The sequence below is a fragment of the Abramis brama genome (genome assembly GCF_963993115.1).
Source record: "Abramis brama genome assembly, chromosome: 10".
NCBI classification, from domain to species: domain Eukaryota; kingdom Metazoa; phylum Chordata; class Actinopteri; order Cypriniformes; family Leuciscidae; genus Abramis; species Abramis brama.
Genome location: NC_139972.1, coordinates 41,801,095 through 41,826,094, shown reverse-complemented (window position 1 = coordinate 41,826,094; position 25,000 = coordinate 41,801,095). Strand labels below are relative to the sequence as shown.

The window sequence follows — 25,000 nt, the reverse complement described above, 5'->3', positions numbered from 1 at the left end:
TAAAACAGTTTAATCTGAAATCAATATCTCGTATCTCCATAATCATGTGTTGAAATGCTGTGTAATAAATAAGTGTTATGACTGTATACCGTATCTCTTAAATGTCCGTCTAGTTTGATCTCGCCGCTGAAACTGCTCTCTCCACGGAAGCGTTTAAAGAGCTAATAAGATATTTCAACTTAGATCAATAGAATCAATCTCAGAATAAACCCCTTCAGGCTGATGCAAGTCCTGATCCTGATCACCCTGTTGGGTTTATTCTGAGATATCAACATCTCAGAATAAGGCTGGATGTACATTATCCCTTACTTAAAAGATAATTGTGACTTAATTATCTACAAATTGCGACTTTATATCTCACAGTTCTGACTTTATAACTCGCAATTGTGACATTATAACACACAATTGTGACTTTATATCATGCAATTCTAACTTAATAACACAAAACTGCGACTTTATATTACACAATTCTGACTTCATATCATGCAATTGGGAGAAAAAAGTCAGAATTGTGAGTTGCAATTACCTGTGGCGGAAACAAGCTTCCATATGAAGCGTCTGGTGTTATAGTTTACTGGTGTTATAGTTTACAACATGCCAAAAATCAGCAAGAGAAGACGTCAATCTATAAGATACCTTCTCATCTATAACCACTGGAAGGATGCAAAAGCAGCATGTGAGTCTCAGACAGAGACAGATGTGGAGGATTCTGACGGGTCGTCCAGTGGTGTTCAACACACCATGTCACTGGGTTCACTGTACAGGGAGTCTGATTCAAGACTGCATGAAGTGACATGATGAAGGCTGAAGCCAGCGTGAGTTTAGTGTGGTCTGTGATGAGTTTGAGATGATCTAATCATGGGCTGCCCCTCTGACTGACTGGTGAGGAGAAACAGCATCACAAGCCCCACTTCAAGAGTGTTTCTAAGGAATTTACACAGCCAGAGGTCAGTTTTGTTCTTACTACTATATATGTGCAGTGGGGGAGACACTGCGCAGAGAAATCAGTGCGAGTGTGTGTGAGATACTCTTGCGGTTTCACTGTGGGCGGAAGCAGAGAGGAGAAATCCTCGACTGAAGAGGAAGTGTGTGCCAGCTGGTTCTTGCTCGCGTGTGTGTGTGTGTGTGTGTCATGGTTTCAGCTCAGAGGTGACAGACGGTCTCTGGTGCAGCGTTGGCGTTCTCGGACTGTGACGCGTCGAGACGTCACTGGCGTCTGATCACCAGTGCTGATTTAAAACCAGACCCCCTAAAGCGTGTCACGATAACCACCCGACACCACAGACTACACCCAGCCAACCCTAAAACGTCAATGTGATCGCTCAGGTTTATGAAAGGGAATTGCCATGAGTTATTAATATACTGCACTGCACTCTATACTGCACATAATTATAATAATGACCCAGTCGTACCAGCAGAATTTATTTAAATGACATGAATTTCACACTTACTGTGTCAAGATTGAAATAATGTTGGGCTTTATGGTTTCCCTTGTGAAAAAGAAGAACACTTTAGCATACTTAATTTAAGTCTGACCTTTGAAAGGCTTTTTTAATCAACTGAAGTAGGACTTACAATCATCTTTATATGTAATTTCATAATCACTTCTATTGTCTTTAAAATATGGTTAAAATGTGCTGATGAATGTACTGACAAGCATTTATGATGAACTAAAATATGCTTCAATGTCATTTCTACTGCAACTTTTATATCATGCAATTAAATATTTGTAATTGCACATGTGTAATGATGAAATTGCAATTTGGCACATTAATTACTTTAATATCAAATAACACACTACAGTTAAATTATAATCAAGTTCTTCAAATGTGCTTTAGTATGTTAGTCAGGATCAAAATAAGTGCACTTCTTTAAAGCACAACACAAGATTATTAAAACACAATGTACATTAAAGTAAAACTTTTTATTTGAAATTACAATGTGGACTTTTTAAGTGTACTAACGAGAGCGGGGTCTCCTGAAGAAACAGCCCTGAACACGTCATCTCTTGAAGTGACCTTCCATTTCACTAATACTATATTATCTGCAAGTACATTTAAAAAATATACTTATAAATCTTATTATTCCTTTAAAATATACTTCTGAAGATTCAGTGCAACTAAGCACACTTCTTTTTCACAAGGGTTAGTCTTGATAACTGTTGTGCTGACTGAGAAAAAGTTAGCACAATATTTGTTCTGAGTTTTGGAGAAATGAAAGGCCAAAGTCTTTCATAATCATTGACACGTTCTGTTTTCCAGCTCTCTCTCTCTCTCACACACACACACACACACACTGCTGGAGTTCCCGTCGCACATACCAGGTCTGCCACCGGGGACTTCTTGCGGTTCTGCTTCTCCACCTGCACCTGCATCTTGGCCATGGGCTTGGCCATCGCGAGCGCCAGCTTGGCCTCGGCCTGCAGCTTCTTCTGCCGGCTCAGGAAGTCCATGTCCTCCAGAGACTCGCAGTCGTCCTCCGTGGTGTCTCGGTCCGAGTAGGACGAGCTCTGCTTGCTCTGAGGACAGAAGATAGTGATCAGACACTTCTTCATCTGACCGACCGCAGCACAGGCAGCAAACTAGATGCGTTACTTCAGAATGTGATACAAAAGTATATTAAAGCTGCAGTCGGCAAGTCTGGCAGATTGGGTCGACTTAGCCAAAATTTTGAATGTTTACAACTCTCAAGCCCCTCCCCACTACCAGCGAGCACCCTCCCATCGAGGTCGTGCTCGTCAGTGCGTGTGTACCTGATTTTCTGTGAACGCGTCCGTCTCTTCAGCATCGATCAACACCATGGACTCGGAGGTAGGCTGCCCTGGCTAATCTACCCATAGATAGCAATAACCGAGGAAATGGAAGCTTGTTAGTAGATTTTCTCTCCGCCATCACGCTTCATGCAATCTTCAGGCGAACTTCAGGCGTGGCATGTGCATGTGATATTGTAACGTGCGCGAGGGAGGGGGATCTGTGGTGTGTGCACGACCTGTGATTGACAGTCAGATCTCACACCCCCCTGCGCTGATTGGACCCGATGATCCGGGAGCGGTGGATTTTTGCAAAACAAATAACAGCTCCAGTTAGAAGCTCGGGTTTTTTCTAAAACCACCTTATTTACAGTGAGGAAAATAAGTATTTGAACACCCTGCTATTTTGCAAGTTCTCCCACTTAGAAATCATGGAAGGGTCTGAAATTGTCATCGTAGGTGCATGTCCACTGTGAGAGACATAATCTAAAAAAAAAAATCCAGAAATCACAATGTATGATTTTTTAACTATTTATTTGTATGATACAGCTGCAAATAAGTATTTGAACACCTGAGAAAATCAATGTTAATATTTGGTACAGTAGCCTTTGTTTGCAATTACAGAGGTCAAACGTTTCCTGTAGTTTTTCACCAGGTTTGCACACACTGCAGGAGGGATTTTGCCCCACTCCTCCACACAGATCTTCTCTAGATCAGTCAGGTTTCTGGGCTGTCGCTGAGAAACATGGAGTTTGAGCTCCCTCCAAAGATTCTCTATTGGGTTTAGGTCTGGAAACTGGCTAGGCCACGCCAGAACCTTGATATGCTTCTTACAGAGCCACTCCTTGGTTATCCTGGCTGTGTGCTTCGGGTCATTGTCATGTTGGAAGACCCAGCCTCGACCCATCTTCAATGCTCTAACTGAGGGAAGGAGGTTGTTCCCCAAAATCTCGCAATACATGGCCCCGGTCATCCTCTCCTTAATACAGTGCAGTCGCCCTGTCCCATGTGCAGAAAAACATCCCCAAAGCATGATGCTACCACCCCCATGCTTCACAGTAGGGATGGTGTTCTTGGGATGGTACTCATCATTCTTCTTCCTCCAAACACGTTTAGTGGAATTATGACCAAAAAGTTCTATTTTGGTCTCATCTGACCACATGACTTCCTCCCATGACTCCTCTGGATCATCCAAATGGTCATTGGCAAACTTAAGATGGGCCTTGACATGTGCTGGTTTAAGCAGGGGAACCTTCCGTGCCATGCATGATTTCAAACCATGACGTCTTAGTGTATTACCAACAGTAACCTTGGAAACGGTGGTCCCAGCTCTTTTCAGGTCATTGACCAGCTCCTCCCGTGTAGTTCTGGGCTGATTTCTCACCTTTCTTAGGATCATTGAGACCCCACGAGGTGAGATCTTGCATGGAGCCCCAGTCCGAGGGAGATTGACAGTCATGTTTAGCTTCTTCCATTTTCTAAAAAATGATTGGACCTTTTTTCATCAAGCTGCTTGGCAATTTCCCCGTAGCCCTTTCCAGGCTTGTGGAGGTGTACAATTTTGTCTCTAGTGTCTTTGGACAGCTCTTTGGTCTTGGCCATGTTAGTAGTTGGATTCTTACTGATTGTATGGGGTGGACAGGTGTATTTATGCAGCTAACGACCTCAAACAGGTGCATCTAATTTAGGATAATAAATGGAGTGGAGGTGGACATTTTAAAGGCAGACTAACAGGTCTATGAGGGTCAGAATTCTAGCTGATAGACAGGTGTTCAAATACTTATTTGCAGCTGTATCATACAAATAAATAGTTAAAAAAATCATATATTGTGATTTCTGGATTTTTTTTTTTAGATTATGTCTCTCACAGTGGACATGCACCTACGATGACAATTTCAGACCCCTCCATGATTTCCAAGTGGGAGAACTTGCAAAATAGCAGGGTGTTCAAATACTTATTTTCCTCACTGTATGTTGTTCTGTCGGATTATAGTGTCGATTTCACTGAATATGATCAAAAAAATGTTGCCGACGGCAGCTTTAACAGCATAACAAACTAAATTTGTTGAAATATGAACATGAATGTGTGTGTGTGTGTGAGTGTACTTGTACAACTATCTTTGTGAGGACCGGTTTGAGTGAGGACAAAGAGAGTAAAGTGAGGACATTTTGGCCGGTCCTCCCCACACAGCAACATAGTGTCGGCCCAGATCCGGCCCACATCTGGTACACTTGGATTCCACACTGCCCAGATGTGGGCCGGATCTGAAGATGTGTTTTGATGGATCGGATCACAAGTAGACGCAGGGGACACTTTCACTGGATTTAAGGGGTCAAGCCCAACCATACCACACCATAACCCCCCCTCCATCAAACTTTACACTTGGTCCATCGGATTGCCAGACAGAGAAGTGTGATTCGTCACTCCAGAGAACACGTCTCCACTGCTCTGGAGTCCAGTGGCGGTGTGCTTTACACCACTGCATCTCATGCTTTACATTGCACTTGTTGATGTAAGGCTTGGATGCAGCGGCTCGGCCATGGAAACCCATTCCATGAAGCTCTACGCACTGTTCTTGAGCTAATCTGAAGGCCATACGAAGTTTGGAGGTCTGAAGCTATAGACTGCAGAAAGTTGGCAAAATATGCACACTGTGCACAGGTGTCAACCTATCACAGCTCCTGAGAGCGACCCATTCTCTCACAAATGTTTGTAGAAGCGTCTGCATGCCTACGTGCTTGATTTATACATCTGTGGCCATGGAAGTGATTGGAACACCTGAATTAAATGATTTGGAGGAGTGTTCCAATACTTTTGGCAATATAGTGTACATGGCTGTCTCGGTGCATTGTGTCAATACATGTTCTCACCAAAATCGATGTAGAAGAATGCGTGAGTGTGAGTGTGTGTGAGAGTGTATATGTGTTTGTGTGTGTGTGTGTGTGAGTGAAAGTGTGAGTGTGTGTGTCCAGAGGGGATCCACACATGTGGTGTGTGTGTGTGTGAGTGTCCAGGGGGGAACCACACATGTCGTGTGTGTGTGTGTGTGTGTGAGTGTGTGTGTCCAGGGAGAATCCACGCATTTCGTGTGTGTGTGTGTGTGTGTGTGTGTGTGAGAGTGTCCAGGGGGGATCCACACATGTGGTCTGTAATGATTCAGGCTGATGAGGGTCAGTGTGTACGAGTGTGTGTGTGATTCAGGCTGATGAGGGTCAGTGTGTACGAGTGTGTGTGTGATTCAGGCTGATGTGATGATGATGGTTGTCAGGGTCAGTGTGTGTGTTTGTGTGTGTGTGTCGGCAGGGTCATTTCTCTGGCCGGTGACCCTCTCTGACTCATGCGTAACGTTACTGTAACCATCACTGCTGGGAAGCCATGGCTCTCAACCACATCCCAGATTCAGGGGCATTCTGGATGGGGCTGTTTGCAAAACTTGTTTGTCTGACCTCTGTGACACAGGCGGCCAGAGTAAACATGTGTGTGTGTGTGTGTGTGTGTACCATGGGTGACAGCGGCGTGTCCAGGCTGGTCTCCGTCTTGCTGTCATCGGCGTCGCTGTCCTTGTCGCTGCCGCTGTCGTTGACGAAGCAGATCTGCAGGTTCATGCCACTCTGGAGCCTGCGAAGACACCTCAGTTAGTTCACTGTAACTGCTCTTATTCAAGTCAAACTTCACTATATATGTCCGTTTACACCAACCAATCTCATTTGTATGGGTTAAATCAGGTAGAAATAGCTCTTAAATGTAATAATGGCAGGAAAGCTGTGTTTCCAGTATCAGTTTCACATCATGTGCCCAGTGTTTCTGAGCCGTCAGGCTGGGATCATCAGTTTGGTCAGCAGTAATGCAGGAGAACAGAAACAGCACTGGAAACTGTACGAGCCGAGAGAGGGTTCAGAACAGATGAACCAGCAGAAAACACTGATCAGCTGGAGTTTGGGATGTGAACAGAGTTTCAATACTTAGCAAAAAAAACATCAGATAAGAAGAACAACGTTGACATGTAATGCATTTATAAAAGATGAGTGCAGATTTAGCCTAAATGGCTGTAAAAAAAATTAAATAAGTTAATAAACACAATTATTTTCGACGACTGCAATCAGTTCCATGGTGAATGTCTGATTACCACTCATCTATTATAGGAGATCAAGATAGTAAATTAGATGTTTAACTAATACACATCACAACTCTTTCTCCAGCTTATTTATCACAGTACATGAAGACAATCATTTTGCATTACAGGTTTCAGAAATGTTCTGTTTAAATATGCATAATGGGTCAAAATATTATGGAAGTTTGTTTCTGCCACAGACTAAAAAATAAAAAAGGTAATTGCGACTTTTTATCTCAGAATTGTGTGATATAAAGTCAGAATTGTGAGATATAAAGTCAGAATTGTGTGATATAAAGTCAGAATTGTGTGATATAAAGTCAGAATTGTGTGATATAAAGTCAGAATTACGTGTTATAAAGTCAGAATTACGTGTTATAAAGTCAGAATTACGTGTTATAAAGTCAGAATTACGTGTTATAAAGTCAGAATTGTGTGATAAAAAGTCAGAATTGTGAGATAAAAAGTCAGAATTGTGTGATATAAAATCAGAATTGTGAGATAAAAAGTCAGAATTGTGAGATAAAAAGTCAGAATTGTGTGATATAAAATCAGAATTGTGAGATAAAAAGTCAGAATTGTGTGATATAAAATCAGAATTGTGTGATATAAAATCAGAATTGTGTGATATAAAGTCAGAATTACGTGTTATAAAGTCAGAATTGTGAGATATAAAGTCAGAATTGTGTGATATAAAGTCAGAATTACGTGTTATAAAGTCAGAATTGTGTGATAAAAAGTCAGAATTGTGAGATAAAAAGTCAGAATTGTGAGATAAAAAGTCAGAATTGTGAGATAAAAAGTCAGAATTGTGTGATATAAAATCAGAATTGTGTGATATAAAATCAGAATTGTGTGATATAAAGTCAGAATTACGTGTTATAAAGTCAGAATTGTGAGATATAAAGTCAGAATTGTGTGATATAAAGTCAGAATTACGTGTTATAAAGTCAGAATTGTGTGATAAAAAGTCAGAATTGTGTGATAAAAAGTCAGAATTGTGAGATAAAAAGTCAGAATTGTGAGATATAAAGTCAGAATTGTAAGATTAAATGTTTTATTCTTTTATTCAAGCTTCCATAAATTCGTGTCTGATTTTGTTTACATACTGAAGGTTTTTACAGAGGGGATTTTTCATTTCTCTTTTTATTACCCCATACATCAGAAAAATACTGCCAACAACGGGGAAAAAAGGACATTTTCACCATGTTGGGAATAAAAAGTTCTATAAACCAGACGAATGGTATGAAGAGACCGTCAGAATATAGAGAGGAATAAAACTGTACAGTTTGGTGTGTGTAAGTGTAACTTTTAAAGATATTGTAATTGAGATCTACAGACGTAAAGAGATAAAGTGCAATGAAATAAACATTAAAAAGTGTGTTTTGGATGTTTGCTTTCCACTGCTCTGAAACAAGACAAAAACTCTAACTTGACCAGAGACAGAAAAACAATGGTTTGGTGTCTCGCCGTAAAGAACATGGGATTTATTTATTGCTCAACAAAAAGTAAGGTTGACTCTGGACTGGAATCCAGTGGAGGGGGTAAACTGGGCCACAGTGTTAATGGTTTACTGTAATAACAGCATTATGACAATCTGTCAACATGACAAAACAATGACCAGAAGTGCTCATCATCACGGTCATGTGAAACAGAAAGTGACTGCAGTGACTGAGGCTAAAGTTTGAAGTGTGTGTGCTGCTTCCCTATTGGGAAGAGTGTGTGTGTCGGGATGAGCCGCTGAGGGGGAAACCCTTCAGTTCATAGAGAGAGTGTGTGAACACAGAAACGTGACGCCGCGACACCGACTCTCATACCAGGGAAAGTTCAAGAAAAGGCCCGTTGTCTGCAGATCTCACACACACACACACACACACACACACACACTGTGCATATAGTGCTTGCATAAAGCATGTAGTGCACACACTTGCAGCTGTTATGTATCTCTGTAAGTCAGTGTAAGGTGTAGTTGGGGCACTGACCGCGAGGACAGGCTGGGTTTGCCGCTCTTGCTGCAGCCGGTGTAGATGCCCGGCCCATCGTCAAAGAAGCTCCCGAGCGCCAGTTTCTGCCGGATCGACTCGCGCTCATTCTTCTGGGCCTGAGACACACACAGAGGAAACACAGGTTTAACAGCAGGACACACACACGCACACACACACAGACCAGCAGGTGGCAGCAGCGAGACATGGAGCACAGTATCATCACACACACACACACACACACACACACACAGACCAGCAGGTGGCAGCAGCGAGACATGGAGCACAGTATCATCACACACACACACACACACACACACACACACACACACACACACACACACACACACACACACACACACACACAGGTCTGCTCAGGACAGTCAGAAGATTCTCTCCAAATTATTAGAGAACTTAAAGTCCCCATGAAATCAAAATGGACAATTCTTATTTTTATGTAATTTATCTGTGCACATCATTATTGTGTTAATAATCTTGACTCAGAATAACTTCCTCTTTCATCATCTCTTCTATTCTCTGATGATGAGGGCGGGGCAACCTGTCACTCACGTGAGATCAGCCAATAGCAAACCACAGCCATCCAATCAATTCCCCACAGACACAATCAAGCCCCGCCCACATTCGTTTCACTCTGATATACGACACAATAGAGGAGAAAAGACCAGCGCAACTTCACTTTCATGCTGACTTTAAGTACATCTATATGTGTAATTTCATAATAACTTATATTGTCTTTGAAGTATGGTACTGATGAATGTACTGACAAGGATTTATGATAAACTGAAAATATACTTCAATGTCATTTCAGTTGAAACTTGTATGTCATGTATTTAAATATATTTGCAATTACACATTTGTAATTTAGTTTCAATGTAATATTGAATAAAACACCACAGTTCAAATTATAATCAAGTGCTTCACATGTGCTTCAGTGTTAGTCAGCATCAGAATAAGTGCACTTCTTTACAGCACGACAGAAGATTATTAAAACATGATGTAAAATGAACTTAAAGTAAAACATTATTACGATGTTGACTTTTTAAAAGTGTACTTAAGTGTGTTAAGAAACAGTCCTGAACACGTGATCTCTTGAAGAACACTTAAGTGATGTTTTATTTCATTAAAATGATGTGATCCGTAGAAGTACCGTTTTAAAAAATAGTCTTTTGGGATGTGAAGTACACTAAAAGTGCACACTCAATAAATTAAGCACACTTATATATTCTTTTTTTGCTATCAGACGTCTTGTGTTTCAATATGAAGATCCCGTGAATGCGAGCAGATCCGGTACACCAGCGATAACTGGAGTAAATCTGGACATGTTTTTAATATACAGCTAGTTATGCTATAACCTAACCCTTCCCACACACACTAACCCTAACAGAAATCTTTCTGCATTTTTACAAAAAAAATAAAAAAAATAAAAATCTTTACTTACTTTATTTTTACTTTGTTTTTTACAAATGAAGACATTTTTTTGTTGTTGTTGCCTCCAGGTTTAACTCACAATATCAGATCAAAATATGGTTAATAAGGAATACATAATTGTTCAACAATATACAAAGTATGTTTAAGTAGGCACAGACACAAGAATGACAGCTTTGTGTGTTTCTCTCTCATTCTCTGCTGGATCAGAGCACAGGAAGTGACCGACATTCACTGCTGAGCCCAGAGGATTATGGGTGATTTAAACTGGCCAGTGTATCGTCCACACACCAAACGTACACAGCCCACTCTCTACTACAGGGACTCTGACTTCATCCTCTGTGAGTCACACACACACACACACACACACACACACACACACACACACACACACACACACACACACTAGTAAATCAGCAAATCACACTCACTGGAGAAATCAGGACAGTATCTACGTAAATATAAAAACACAGAGAAGGCCAATCACATATTGACACCTAAAACACAGCAACACAGCGAGTGTCAGCTGTTATTGTGAACATTAAGATATAAACATTGACAACTGCACGATATGTATCATCATAATTGTTGTTTTAACAATTTTTTTATTTTTTTTATTTTTTTCAACCGATTCGAAACTATAACGATACTCGGGTGCCGATATGATATGTATTGCGATTTTTTTAAGAATTGCGATTCTACAAGTATTGCGATTCGATATTGCGATTTTTTTAACACTAGACCATGGGGAAAAGTTAAATCATACACTTATACACACATGATGTATAAGATGAGTCATATTTACAAAAACAATTCATCACATCTTTCTGAGTTTTATTTCAGAAGCATCATACAATCCTGCATTCTCTTTAATAAATGATTCAATAACAATTTTAACAGTCACTTGTCGCCACCTAGTGGTGAAACAATGTAATTGATAAATGTGTTATTTTAAGCACCAAGTTTCTATCAAAAGCTGATTTACTCTATTCTCATCAATATTGTAGACATCACCAGTGTTTAGATTTGAACCTTTAACTTTTATCCCAGTACTTTCTTTGTATCACAGAAATAATGACACTATGAGGTTGAAAAGACTGTTTGTGAAGCTGTTTCATGATGACTCTCTCCGGGTCAGCAGCAACAGATTTGAATGTTGCGATATGATTTTGTCAAAGGTTTAAAGGTGAATCGATAGCTAGGTGAATCGATTTTTTTCTCCCAGCCCTATTATTGAGTGTCATTCCTTTAGCAAAAACTAAAACACGTCTTGAGAGGCACATATTGACTGAGATATAGATCAGCAGTATTCGGTTAGAATGACCTCAAAATGCAATATATGGAGCAAAACATAAAAATCCCCTGTGTGAGATTCTCTTATACTCGTCAATATTGTCTGTTTTAGCTATTTCACCACATAAAATAGTTCCAAAAAAATTGTCATGGCTGGGTTGCAAAGATGAGGTGAATGGATCTAATTGCAGCAGCTTAACTTTATTTACAAGAACTTAGAAGAAACAAAACACTCAACACTCTTCATTAACAGAACACCCAAGCATATCGCGACGATAACGGACAATAACCAGAACCAAGCAACGGACTTCAATAGACCAAACTAATTAACTGTAGGTGTAACAGGTGACATTAGGGGGGACGATGGTTCCAGGTGGAGTCGAGGGAGGGAGGAGCCATGGTGAAGCTGAGGGGACGACAGTTCCAGGTGGAGTCGAGGGAGGGAGGAGCCATGGTGGAGCCGAAGGGACGACGGTTCCAGGTGGAGTCGAGGGAGGGAGGAGCCATGGTGAAGCCGAGGGGACGACGGTTCCAGGTGGAGTCGAGGGAGGGAGGAGCCATGGTGGAGCTGAGGGGACGACGGTTCCAGGTGGAGTCGAGGGAGGGAGGAGCCATGGTGGAGCTGAGGGGACGACGGTTCCAGGTGGAGTCGAGGGAGGGAGGAGCCATGGTGAAGCTGAGGGGACGACGGTTCCAGGTGGAGTCGAGGGAGGGAGGAGCCATGGTAGAGCCAAGGGGCCAACGGTTCCAGGTGGAGTCGAGGGAGGGAGGAGCCATGGTAGAGCCGAGGGGACGATGGTTCCATGTGGAGTCGAGGGAGAGAGGAGCCATGGTGGAGCAGAGGGGACGATGGTTCTAGGTTGAGTAGAGGGAGGGAGGAGCCATGGTAGAGCCAAGGGGACGACGGTTCCAGGTGGAGTCGAGGGAGGAGCCATGGTGGAGCTGAGGGGACGACGGTTCCAGGTGGAGTCGAGGGAGGGAGGAGCCATGGTGAAGCTGAGGGGACGACGGTTCCAGGTGGAGTCGAGGGAGGGAGAAGCCATGGTAGAGCCAAGGGGCCAACAGTTCCAGGTGGAGTCAAGGGAGGGAGGAGCCATGGTAGAGCCGAGGGGACGATGGTTCCATGTGGAGTCGAGGGAGGGAGGAGCCATAGTGGAGCCGAGGGGACGATGGTTCTAGGTTGAGTAGAGGGAGGGAGGAGCCATGGTGGAGCCAAGGGGCCAACGGTTCCAGGTGGAGTCGAGGGAGGGAGGAGCCATGGTAGAGCCGAGGGGACGATGGTTCCATGTGGAGTCGAGGGAGGGAGGAGCCATGGTGGAGCCGAGGGGACGATGGTTCTAGGTTGAGTAGAGGGAGGGAGGAGCCATGGTGGAGCCGAGGGGACGACAGTTCCAGGTGGAGTTGAGGGAGGGAGGAGCCATTGTGGAGCCGAGGGGACGACGGTTTCAGGTGGAGTCAAGGGAGGGAGGAGCCATGGTGGAGCCGAGGGGACGACGGTTCCAGGTGGAGTCGAGGGAGGGAGGAGCCATGGTGGAGCCGAGGGGACGACGGTTCCAGGTGGAGTCGAGGGAGGGAGGAGCCATGGTGGAGCCGAGGGGACGACGGTTCCAGGTGGAGTCGAGGGAGGGAGAAGCCATTGTGGAGCCGAGGGGACAACGGTTCCAGGTGGAGTTGAGGCAGGGAGGAGCCACAGAGGAGCCAACTGCTCGACAGGTCTAGGAGTGTCAGGCACGGAGGTCCAGGGTGGAGCTACTGGCTTGACCATCCAGGGCTGCACTGACAAATTCTCAGACTTGGGCAGATCTTTGGTTACTTGAACAGGAGCTGAAGGGCTGGAGGACTTGGCAGAGCAGGTGGGAGTGAACAGACAGGCTTGACAGGACAAAACAGTACACACATTTTATTCAGGACTTTACACAAAACAGGCAGAGGTGGGAGCGGGAGGCAGGGTGGGAACATCAAAACTAAGGGTTCAGTGCAGATAACAGGGACTGGGGGACAGAAATGGCACTATACACTCACTCTCCCAATCTATGAGCAGTTTGTCAGCTGGTGTTGAGGGGGTTGGGCTCCACGACATTCCCTCATATTCCACCAGTAATCCCAGGAGCACAGGCGATGTTGCTGGCTCACACACCTGGTCAGACGATCCGTTGGGCTCAGTCCTGCTGTCGCTCTGGCTCCGTGTCTGCGGTGGGCCCAGGCTTCCCCGTTGCTGATGGCTGTGGATTGTGAAGGGGGAACCGCTGTGGAGGAGTACTTACTCCACATCCTCCATTAAAGTCCCTAGAGGCTTGTTTCTGGGCATGCATGCTCTCGTCTTCACATTAAGGCTTGTCCGGGAAAGCACACACAGGTGGTCTTCATCATAATGGATGCGATGGCAAAGGTCCAGAAATACCTGTGTGTGCTAGGGTCTGAAGGAGGAGGATTCTTTTCACTGCCGTTAGATTCATGTAATGAATACATGTAATTAATGTAGCCTAGCATTCATTTTATGTATCTCCTAAGCGTATACAGTTATATCAGATCAAATGCACATGATATGAACAGCAGCTACACTAATTATTTTCTATTTGCTTCTGTTTTATCTTGGGATGTGTATTGTGAAAAGTGCTATACAAATATACGTGAATTGAATGTATGGTCCGTTATTCTGTCACAGCTGGGTTGCAAAGATGAGGTGAATGGATTTAATTGCAGCAGCTTAACTTTATTTACAAGAGCTTAAAAGAGACAAAACACTCAATACTCTTTGATATTAACAGAACAGCCAAGCATATCGTGATGATAACGGACAATGACCAGAACAAAACACTTGGCTTAAAGGGTAACTCTCGCCAAAATTTAACCTAGGCTCTTTTTGTTAATCTACCCAAGGCAAACTTTCGTGTAAAAGCATAATTAGAATGGAAACGCCACTTTTAAGATTGACCGTATTTTCGTTTTAGGTCAAAATGTCTTTTGAATGGGAGTGAATGGGGCACTTCTATGATAGCATCAAAATCGCTATTTTTAAAACACTAAGAAGGCTCGACACAACATGAAACTGTGCTGGAAGTGTCACCAGAGGCTCTACACATGAACTCCAGCATTGAGAACAGTGTGTGTGTACACAGAGTTTACTAACAAGAAAGGTTTTGTATGACTCACTTTATCAGTTAGTGTTTCCGGTGGCTGGAATTTTATCAGTCAAAAGTAGTCGATCTCCGAATGCAACGTAACATGAGGAGAGTAAAGATGGAAAGCTCCCAAAGCTTGTTTCCATATAAATTCACGGATAATTTTTTTTATCAAAGTTATCATGCTTTTCATTGAAATTACAAGTTCATGACATTTCCTCATATGGAGTCAGTTCATTACGTTGCATTCGGAGATCATTTTATTCTCATTCACTAACACTTGGTACACAAAGATTTGAGCGTGAAATCTGCATACGAACATTTTCACGAACAAATCATGATTCATCAATAACTTTAGTTCTAAATTTTTTTAGTTCTTTAGTTCTAAATTTTTTTAGTTCTAAAAGTGGATTTTAAACTTTTATAATCTAACAAGGCACAATATTGAATTTAGTTACTTATAAAATAAATAAATATAAAACAAATTAAATATAAAGCAAATAAAATAAATAGGAAATACCCGCGCGCTCTATTGTCTCTCTGTTTCCGCGTGTCCACTGCACTACTGACATGTCAAGACACATGACACACACATTCACAGATCACATCACAATACATCAGATCACACCGCTAACGTCAACCACACGAGCAACAATACACCTCTCCATTTACCACTAAACTCACTCTTTCTCTATTCATTACATGATTTTTTCTTTGATTTGTGTATTTCTGTATTCATTCTTAGATCTATTAGTTTCTGTATTTATTTATTCTTATTAAATATCCATATCCATATTGATGTCTTTCTGTGACAAACTGCTCATTCTGAGACTCAATGAATGGATCTGAACAGACACACCCTCAATATCATGGAAGAAATACAGCAATATATATATATATATATATATATATATATATATATATATATATATATATATATATATAATGGAATACATTTTGTGAATAAATTCATTCATGTTTCAGTTTGCAGGTTTGGTCATCCACACACACACACACACGCACACGCACACACACACACACACACACACACACACACACACAGATACAGCCAGATACATCCTCATTATGAGTAAATAATGAAGGCCAAGAGACACATGAGAGAGACAGTGTGTGAGGCTGTGCAGGGAACAGTGAGGTGTAAATAATGTGTATGTATGTGTGTTTGTGTGTGTGTGTGTGTGTTCAGGCGGAGACACAGACAGGCCGGCACCAGTCGTCTCCATGCGGGCAGTTGCCTGGATACCGGCCTAATCATGGGGCCCCTGGAGGATTGGGCCCCGTCCCCACACACACACACACACACACACACACACACACACACACACACACACACACACACACACACACACACACACACACACACACACACACATCATTTCCTCTGTGTGTTCCTCACCTGCGCAGTCTTCAGCTCTATCATTCTGTCATATATCTGCGCTCATCTAAATCTCTCTCTCTGCTCAGAAATCCTCTTCATTAGCACAGTGTGTTCCTGGATTGTTTCCTCTCTTGCTGTTCTTCCAGTCTCTCGTTTCCTTTCCGCTCGTCATTCCTGTTTCCTTCCGCTCATCCGAGTCTGGCCTGCGCTATCTCTACTCTCCTGTGAGGACGCTGCTAACATGCTTCTCTTACTTCGTTTTTTGTCTTGTTTACAGTCCAAATATCTAAAAGTTTACAAGATGAGTTAGATTTTGTCTTGTTTTCTGTGGGAATTAATTAAAATAAGTGATTAGTTGCTTTAAAAAAAAGCCAAATTACCTGTAAATGGGGTGAGAAAAGTAATTAATTCAAACAGAAACAAGATTATTTTCTGACCCCATTGATATATTAGTGTGATTGTTTTAAGCAACAAATCACTTAATTTAGATTCATTTCCCCAGAAAACAAGACATAATATCTTATGGCATTTTACTATATATTATTTGGATATTTGGACTGGAAACAAGACAAAAATACTAAGTAAGAAAAGCATTTTTTGCTGTGATAAAGATGTAAATATTTCTATTATGTAATATTGATCAAAAATACAGTAAAAACAATATTATTCCAGTGTAAATCAGCTGTTCTCTGTGTGAATATATAGTAAAGTGTAATTTATTCCTGTGATCAAAGCTGAATTTCCAGCATCATTACTCCAGTCTTCAGAGTCACATGATCCTTCAGAAATCACTCTAATATGATGATTTGATGATCAAGAAACATTTATGATTATTATCAATGTTGAAAACAGTTAATGTTTGTGGAAACTGATGCATTTTATTTATCAGGATATTTTTAAGAATAGAAAGTTCAAAAGAACAGCATTTGTTAGAAATAGAAATCTTTAAATGTCTTTACTGTCACTTTTGATCAATTTAATTGCTGAATAAAAGTATTATTTTCTATTAATTTAAAGTATTTGTTTAAATATAATGTGTTTATTTCACATAAAGTCTTTGGCACTCGTTCACGTTCTCTTTTAAACTCGTTCTCTCTCTCAAACTCTAAACCCTGAGGTTGTTCTTTCCTGAAATAAACGTGTGTAAAACGCGTCCTGTGGAAACTGATCTTGCTCCACGTCTCCCTGTGTGTTTCAGTCTCTCTCTTCACCATCAGATAAACACACACACACTCTTACAGTCTGAGATCCTCATCATCATCATCATCATCCTCACGGATATGAAAGAGATGCCGACAGAATGAATCTGTGATCAGATCATAAACACACAGATCTGTGATATGATGCAGTAAACATGTCTCTGAGCTGCGAACATCCACAATACAGTAGCAGTGATTTACTGACGGCACACACACACACACAATCCTTCACCTGAACACGTTCACACACACTCTTCAGGCTCATGATGTGTGAAGCGAGCACATCTGACCATCATGCACTGATTTGATCTGAGAGCTGAGCGAAATCTCAACGATCCACAATGAAAGCCTCTGTTCCCAGAAGATAAAGCCATTTCTCAGAGCTCGTCTTTCACAGATCGTACGACTGCATGCAGATCTCGGGGAGGGTTCAGGCTCAGATGTTTCACCCGAACGAACGTCCGACGCCCCGTGAGAGACTGTGGGGAGCAGCTCAGGTCATGTGATCATAAACCTTTCAGCTCGTATTGAGATCGCAAATCTGAGCACAGTCTGAGACGACGCTGAGAAACCCTGGAGGAGACGCACGTCTCAAGATCTCTCAGGAGAAACATCTGAGCCGAAGTCTCTGTCTGATCTGATTCTAGGAGAAACAAGCGAGAGATCACAGAGATCCGGTTCCCTCATACCTGATAGGAGCCGCTGTCCTGGTGCACCATCTCTCACAGCATCGTCCGGATCCACAGGAGAAACACACACACTGGAGACCAGGAGTCCCACCCAACCACCCAACAACAGAGTGTCTCTCTCTCTCTCTCTCTCTCTCACCACCTTGACGTCTCTGGTCTTTGCACACGATGAGGGAAAGACACGATCGGAACGAGGGTGGGGCTCTGGGACACACAGGACTGGAGAAGGAGAAGTGGGCGGGGCTTCTCACCGCTGACCAATCAGACGGCAGTACAGAGGGCCGGGATGGGGGCGGAGCCAGAGATAAGAGAGAGAGAGGGAGGAGTGAGCTTTCAGAGCGGAGCGGGGGAGGGAACATCCCACGCATTGAGAGAGAGAGAGAGAGAGAGAGAGAGAGAGAGAGAGAGAGAGAGGGATAAAAGGAGAGCGAGTAAAGAAAGCAGTGGGAGGAGAGGCTGTAAAGAAAAGAGCCTTTCTGTAGCACATTCCTGCATTCCTGAGACCAGAGCAGACGAGCTGAAACACTCTTGTGTTTCCCTGTCAACTCTTCACACATTCCAGCAGCCCAAGACAAACAGCAAGTGGACAAACACACACACACACACACAAGACGTCCTCAATGTTTAGCACTCTTCCACAGAACAGGTGTTGTTTGGGTCCTTCATTTACATATGTGTAAAAAACAACTTTAACAACGAACAGCTGATGCCAACTGTTACTATGTGTCAATACACACACTTCCCCACACACACCTGCATCTGTCCAGTAACTTCAGTAAATGATTTCTCTCCTCTGGTTCTGATGCTGTTTAGTTGCATGTGTCCTGCTGTGTTTCCTACTTCTCCTTGCCTGTATACACATTTTGATAAAATGAAATTTTTGAAAACTAAATCTTTATATTTATATTTTAGTTGACATACTGTATCAATTAGAGCATAGGACTTAAGCACATATTTATATGTCATCTCATAATGGCTTCTATTGTCTTTGATTATGATAAAATAATGTATACTTCAATGTGATTTCTTTTGAAACTTGTATGTCATGTATTTAAAAGATATTTGTAATTACACGTTTATAATGATAAAGGTGCAATTTATTACATTTGAAATATATTAAGTAAATGTAATATTGAATAACAGTTAAATTACAGTCAAGTGCTTCACAGGTGCTTCAGTGTTAGTCAGCATCAAAATAAGTGCACTTCTTTAGAGCACGATAAAAGATTATTAAAACATGATGCAAAATGCAAAAGTGTGCTCTCTTGAAGTGCCTATGCACATTCAATAGTGCACTTCTTTTTCACAGGACAAGCTTAAATATACTTAATATTCAAAAACTGTAGCATTTCAGATCCTACAGAAATGTACTTCATAAATCGATTCCTCAGTCTGGACGGTGTAAGTCACATGTATCAGATGTGAGGCTTTCTCTTGGAGAAGTGCAGGATAAACAGGAGGGAGTTTAATCTGTCCGTGCCATCTGGCCCTCAGTGCACATGAACCAGATTAACTCTCTCTCACTCACACACACACACACACACACACACACACACACACACACACACACACACACCACATTCAGCGCACCCCATAATCTCTGAATACAGCTAGATCGTTTTATGAGAGTCATCAACCAATCATAAAGAGTGCTTGCCTCATTAAATATTCATGAGCGTAAGGTGTGCAGAAGCTTCCATGTGTTCGGTTTAGTTTCAGTGTCTGAGAGCAGATTACTGTTGTCACGATACAGGAATATCTAACTTTGATACAATACCTTGGAAAATATTGATATTCAATACCATTTACAATACCGCATGTAAAAATTGCCAAAACATTAATGTCAAAAAACAGTAACTAAATTATTTTACTTTTGATTGTTTGTCTTGTCAACTGAAACTCTGCTGTATAAAAATATTAATATAGATTATTATTATTATTGCAAGATAGTTATATATTACTATTATATTAGCACTGCACTGTAACATGAACATTCCATAGTAAGTAAACTATTTTACTTCACAGTTAAATTACTATAAATGTAATTTCTTCACTTGCAAGAGTTAAACCCTTGAATGAAGAGAAGAGCGAGTGAGAAAGCGCAGAGTGTACCGATACTGTGGAAAATGAGTATTGAAATCATTTCAAATATTTTAGTTGTCAAGGTTTCCCCTGTGTTTTGTATGTTCAGTGTTCTAGGACTTTTATTTTGAAGTGTATTTTCTCTTTCCATTGTTCACGGCGTTCACTTCCTGTATTTAGTTGCTGTTTTACTTTGTTTCTTAGTCACCCTTGTTTGTTTCCATGGTTATTGATTACCCACACCTGTGTCTTGTTAGCCTCTCGTTATTATTACCAAAAGTATGAGCGTGTGAATCTCTGAAGATGATGACCAAGGAACACATTAACTCAGAGTTAAAGATGACTGACAGAGTGATCAGGCTCATGTACCTGCAGGTTTCCAGCTGACGGTGACTGAAGGAAAGTGAAACAGTAATGTACAGTAGACCACAGATGACATCAGTTTAAATAGTGCATTAGTGCTCAGCTCATCTGACTGTTCTCTGGCCATGAAGTGATCGTCAAATCCCTTTCATGAGACACGAAGGACAGAGGATAATCGGCTCTTTCTCTCTCTCTGGATTATGAGCCGTCAGAAAGCAGCACATGTGTGTGTGTGTGTGTGTATGTGAAATGAGAGGTCATCACTGTGTCTTTAAACACAAGAGGATGACATCACTGTTTCTGATGTCATCTGAAAACATTTGCTTTCTGATTCTGTCTGTGTGTCAGTAACTGATGCGCATGAGATACTAGACATTAGTGTTCCTGAACACATCTGAGGAGGTGTGTGTGTGTGTGTGTGTGTGCAGGACCTGAAAGTGTTCCTGAATGTGTGTGTGCATTGTATAAAACACCATAATGGCACAATCTTAAGGTAGAAACAGTCTAAATACAGTTAATTGATCAATACATTACATAAAACGCTGGGCACGACTAAGGACGCCTGGCCAGATGAAAGACAGAGAGCTGGACTGCTTCACTGGCACTTAGCAAAAGCTAACATAGTAGCTGAATAGTAGTAGATTGTAGCTCGGCAAAAACCTTTAGGACTGTGAGAAGATGCGTGGCTGGAATGTCGTTGGGAGGCGAGATGATTAAGAAATCGTCAAGCAGGTGAAAACATAAGGAATTGCATGATTGTTAGAGAGAATCCAGCAAATAGCTTCTGATAACATGTTGAAAAATTTGGGGCTGGTTTTACAGCCAAACGTTAGGAAGATCATGGCAAAGTAAAATATTCCGTGCCAGCGTACGCTGAATATAATCTGGGTCAATGGGCATCACTTTAAAGGCAGAAGTGATGTCGACGTTTGTGAGGCAAGCACCGCGCCCGGTGTTTTTAATCAAGGTTATTGCTTGTTGTGGTAATGAAGAGAAAATTCTTCAAGAGAGATAAGGCTGTTTATGCTTGGGAACGGAGAATTGTGCCATGGTCCATCTGGCAGCGGCACCAGCTGGAGAGGAGCAGGTGTGACTTGACAGTTTTGTCATTGAGCTGACACACGTGGCAGGAACGGACAGCATCATGAACCATGAGCATCCGTCCCTGGCCACCAATAGAGATCACAAAGGCATTGTTTAGCTCTCACCTCTCCCTGATGTCCTTCGTGCGCTGTGGAGTCCAGCACAGTTCGAAGAGCAGCAGCTGCAATCAGCCGTGAGCTTCGGAAGACGAAGGTGTCCTTAACAGACAGTTCCAGTCAGTTTATAGTATGGCAACGACTCAGCTTCCAGTCCCTTGGGTGAAGGAAGGCAACCAATGAGGACAAGAAGCACATTCAGCCTCAACATCTGCAGACAGAAAAGCGACAGACTCCTCATAAACTTCATCAACAGGAGCTGTAAGCCGCTGGACATGTCTTGTCCGTGGATGATAATGTTGTCCAGGTAATTTTCAACCCCTGACAAACCAGTCAGGATGATGGTCATCATCTTCTGAAATGCAGAAGGTGCTGAAGCCAATCCATAAGGATCATGACAACTGCTTGCAAGCGATGTAATTACACTGACACAGAACTGCAAACAGAGCTTGGCAGACAGCAACGTTTTTGCCGCACAGTTGTGACCACTTCATCCAGCTTTACATGATGTATAAAGTTCTTAGCTCATCCAAACTCAGTTGACTCAGAGCAAGACTGGCACAGGAGAAGCCGGAACAGGAAGGCCATTAGGAGGCAGGACTTGATTGTTTTCAATCCTCCCATGCAGTGCAGACATTAGTTCTACCAGAAAGACTCGGGAGATAAATTGATATAACAAGCGAATATTTATTGACAGCCCAGCAAGCATAAATTTATAAAGTTCTTCGGCGTAGACCCTGTCCTTAGCGCGCAATGCGAGGGTAGCGGAAGCTGCATTTCCTGCCTGAAGACGAAGGCAGGGGCGCAGCCGACCCCCTGGAGGTAAAGGAAGGGACCATCTTGGTGGTGGTTGGGGAGGATGGAGGTAATTGGCAGCGTCAGCATCTGCGAACTCAGACAAATCTAAGTACCAATCTTTTATACTACGAGTGTTGGCACATGATTGGTTAGAAGTGAGGTAATACATGACGCGCTGATTGAGTCTTCCTGGCAGAACTTACGCTAAAGCTTTCATGTCCCTCCCCATGAGTGGTGTCTCTTTGTCCACAATGAAGAACGCAGCAGGACCTGAGTGGTCATGTAGGGAAACATTCACTGACAATTTGGGTTTTTGAATGTTTCACCAGCCTGACTGTGGGTTACGACAGCAAACCTTCCTCTTCCCCAGCTGAGCAGATGAACAAAGCAGAGCTATACAACCTGTATGTTTCACTTCAGTCAACATTTTCATCCCCAAAATCCACTCCACCTTCCAAAGCCGCTAACAAAGCGAGAAAGAATCACAAGGCTCTCAAAAATCACCGTCTCCCTCCCTCGTAAGACCGGCTCTTCTGCGGGAGTCAGGCCTTCAGCGAGTCTGGGCCGCACCTCAGATTCCCCCGCTGCCAGGCCTCAATCTTCTCTTCGCTCCGCCGAGCTCCATAACGCAGCTTTCCACATTTTCTTCCCCAGCTCCCTTTGTCCCACTCGTTTTGTCCCTCCCCAGGCTCCAGGGGTCGACCCAAGCGCGAGGCTGCCTCCGCAAGCGACCCCGTCCTTTATTCCTCCTTACACTCTCCCACAAGCTAAATCCCCTTTTACTCTGTTTTCCGCAACACCGATGCCCATCCCACCGGACGCTACAGCCCTGGAACCACCCCGTCGCCAGCAACATCAGAGCACAGATCCTCACAGGTGCCGACATCGACTCATCTTCCCTACTATCATTACTTCCTCCTTTCGCCTCAAGTCGCCAAATCAAATGTTTTTACAGCCCCCCAAAAAATACAAAACAAAACCCATCCCGCACATAAAACCGAATTTTCTATTCAAAAGAATTTTGAATAGAGAACGAGGAACGAGGAATGAGAAACGAATGATTATCTCGCGATAATCGCAGAACTCGCACTATCGTACGGAGGAACTCAAACATGCATCACAATCTTTTCTCAGCCAAAATGTGTCATCAGTCTTCAGCCTCCATGGGAATCCATTGAGTATAGTTACTGATAACGGTGTTCAGTTTACGTCTGCTGCTTTTCTGGAAGGAAGGAATATCCGCCACCACAGTTGCTCTCTCCACTACCCGGCAGCTAATGGAGCTGTAGAGGTTTAACCGTGTGCTCAAACACAAATATCCAAATGGCCATCCAGCAGCGCCAGGCATGGAAACCTGTGGTAACGGACTTCTTGCATCTGCACCCCATGCCTCAACTGGTCCTCCACCCCTCAGCTCCTCAAGGGCAGGCAAATGCACACAATGCACTTTTGCTATTTTGCCATATGTACACTGTTCGCCAAAGGGTTACTGCAACACAAGAAGAAAAAGTGCACTGATGCTAAGAGTGGTCCTTGTACTTCATGTTTCCATGAGGGGGATAAAGTGAGGGTACAGAACCCCTAGTATGTTCCTAAGGGACACACCGATCCTCGGGGTCGGTTCATAAATTCTTAGTCATGGAAAGACATGGAATACTTCCCATATCAATGCATTTTCATGCACACCAACAACTCTGGCTGAAAACACTGCTCACTACACCTAGAAGAGATGATCAGAAGTCTATTTGGTTGAAGGACTATGTCACTTGAATCTGATGTTCTATTCTGTTTTCTAAAAAGGGGGAAATGTTGTGTTCATGAATGAATTGTGTTGCGGGCTCCTATTTTGGTAGGAGTATAAGTCTGAACTGTTTGACTGTTTTATTCCGACAGAACGTGTGTGACAACAGAAGTGAAGCGTAAACGAGATGGATGAAGTTCGCTATTCCAGTCTCACAATTTTCACAAAAAAAAAAAGGCTAGTAAGTTTCAAAGAATTAAAAAGAAACAACAAGGAACACATTGAATTAAACGTAATATGTTGAAAGACTCAATGAATATTTTCTAGTAAAACGTACTCCAATAATCTTTGTTTTATTTATTTGAAATATCATTTATTTACAGTGTATTTCCACCTGTATGCTGACTACCTGTGATCTGATCCCTACAAACGTTCTTCATCAGAGTCTCTGAGCTCTAGTACTGATGGCGGTTCCTAAACATGTTCTGTGACGTGAAGCTGTAGCGGCTGGTGCAGTGTTTCTCTCTCTCAGACGCGAGTACTGGTCTCCTGTGTTGTTCTCTCAGTGCGATCCGCAGGGAAGAGCCGCTTTTAGACGAGTGACATTTCCACAGCGCTCGGTCATGAATATTTAACTACACTCACAGCAGGAGGCAAAACAACAGAGGTGGAAATAATGAGGGTACACTGTAAAAAAAGCTTCTTCAGCAGAGCAACTTCAACATGTGTGTGTGTGTATGTGTGTGTGTGAGTGCACACGCACACACACACACATGTGTGTACTTGTACAACTATCTTTGTGAGGACCAGTTTGAGTGTTAGACCA

General features: G+C 42.6%; 1 protein-coding gene across 2 annotated transcripts in view; it reads right to left on the bottom strand.

The window, feature by feature from the left end:
* schip1 (schwannomin interacting protein 1) overlaps positions 1-25,000 on the bottom strand; it is a 43,211-nt gene that overhangs the window by 5,954 nt on the left and 12,257 nt on the right. Inside the window, exons 1-4 of one of the 2 annotated variants that reach the window (XM_084127622.1) lie at positions 17,992-18,244; positions 8,844-8,962; positions 6,251-6,368; positions 2,321-2,518 (exon numbers count right to left, since the gene is read on the bottom strand). In XM_084127622.1, coding sequence (XP_083983748.1) covers positions 2,321-2,518; positions 6,251-6,368; positions 8,844-8,962; positions 17,992-18,021 — 465 coding nt within the window. In that variant the 5' untranslated portion in view covers positions 18,022-18,244. Of the gene's footprint in view, positions 1-2,320; positions 2,519-6,250; positions 6,369-8,843; positions 8,963-17,991; positions 18,245-25,000 lie in introns of those variants that run through there. The other variant, XM_084127621.1, reaches the window with a different exon arrangement.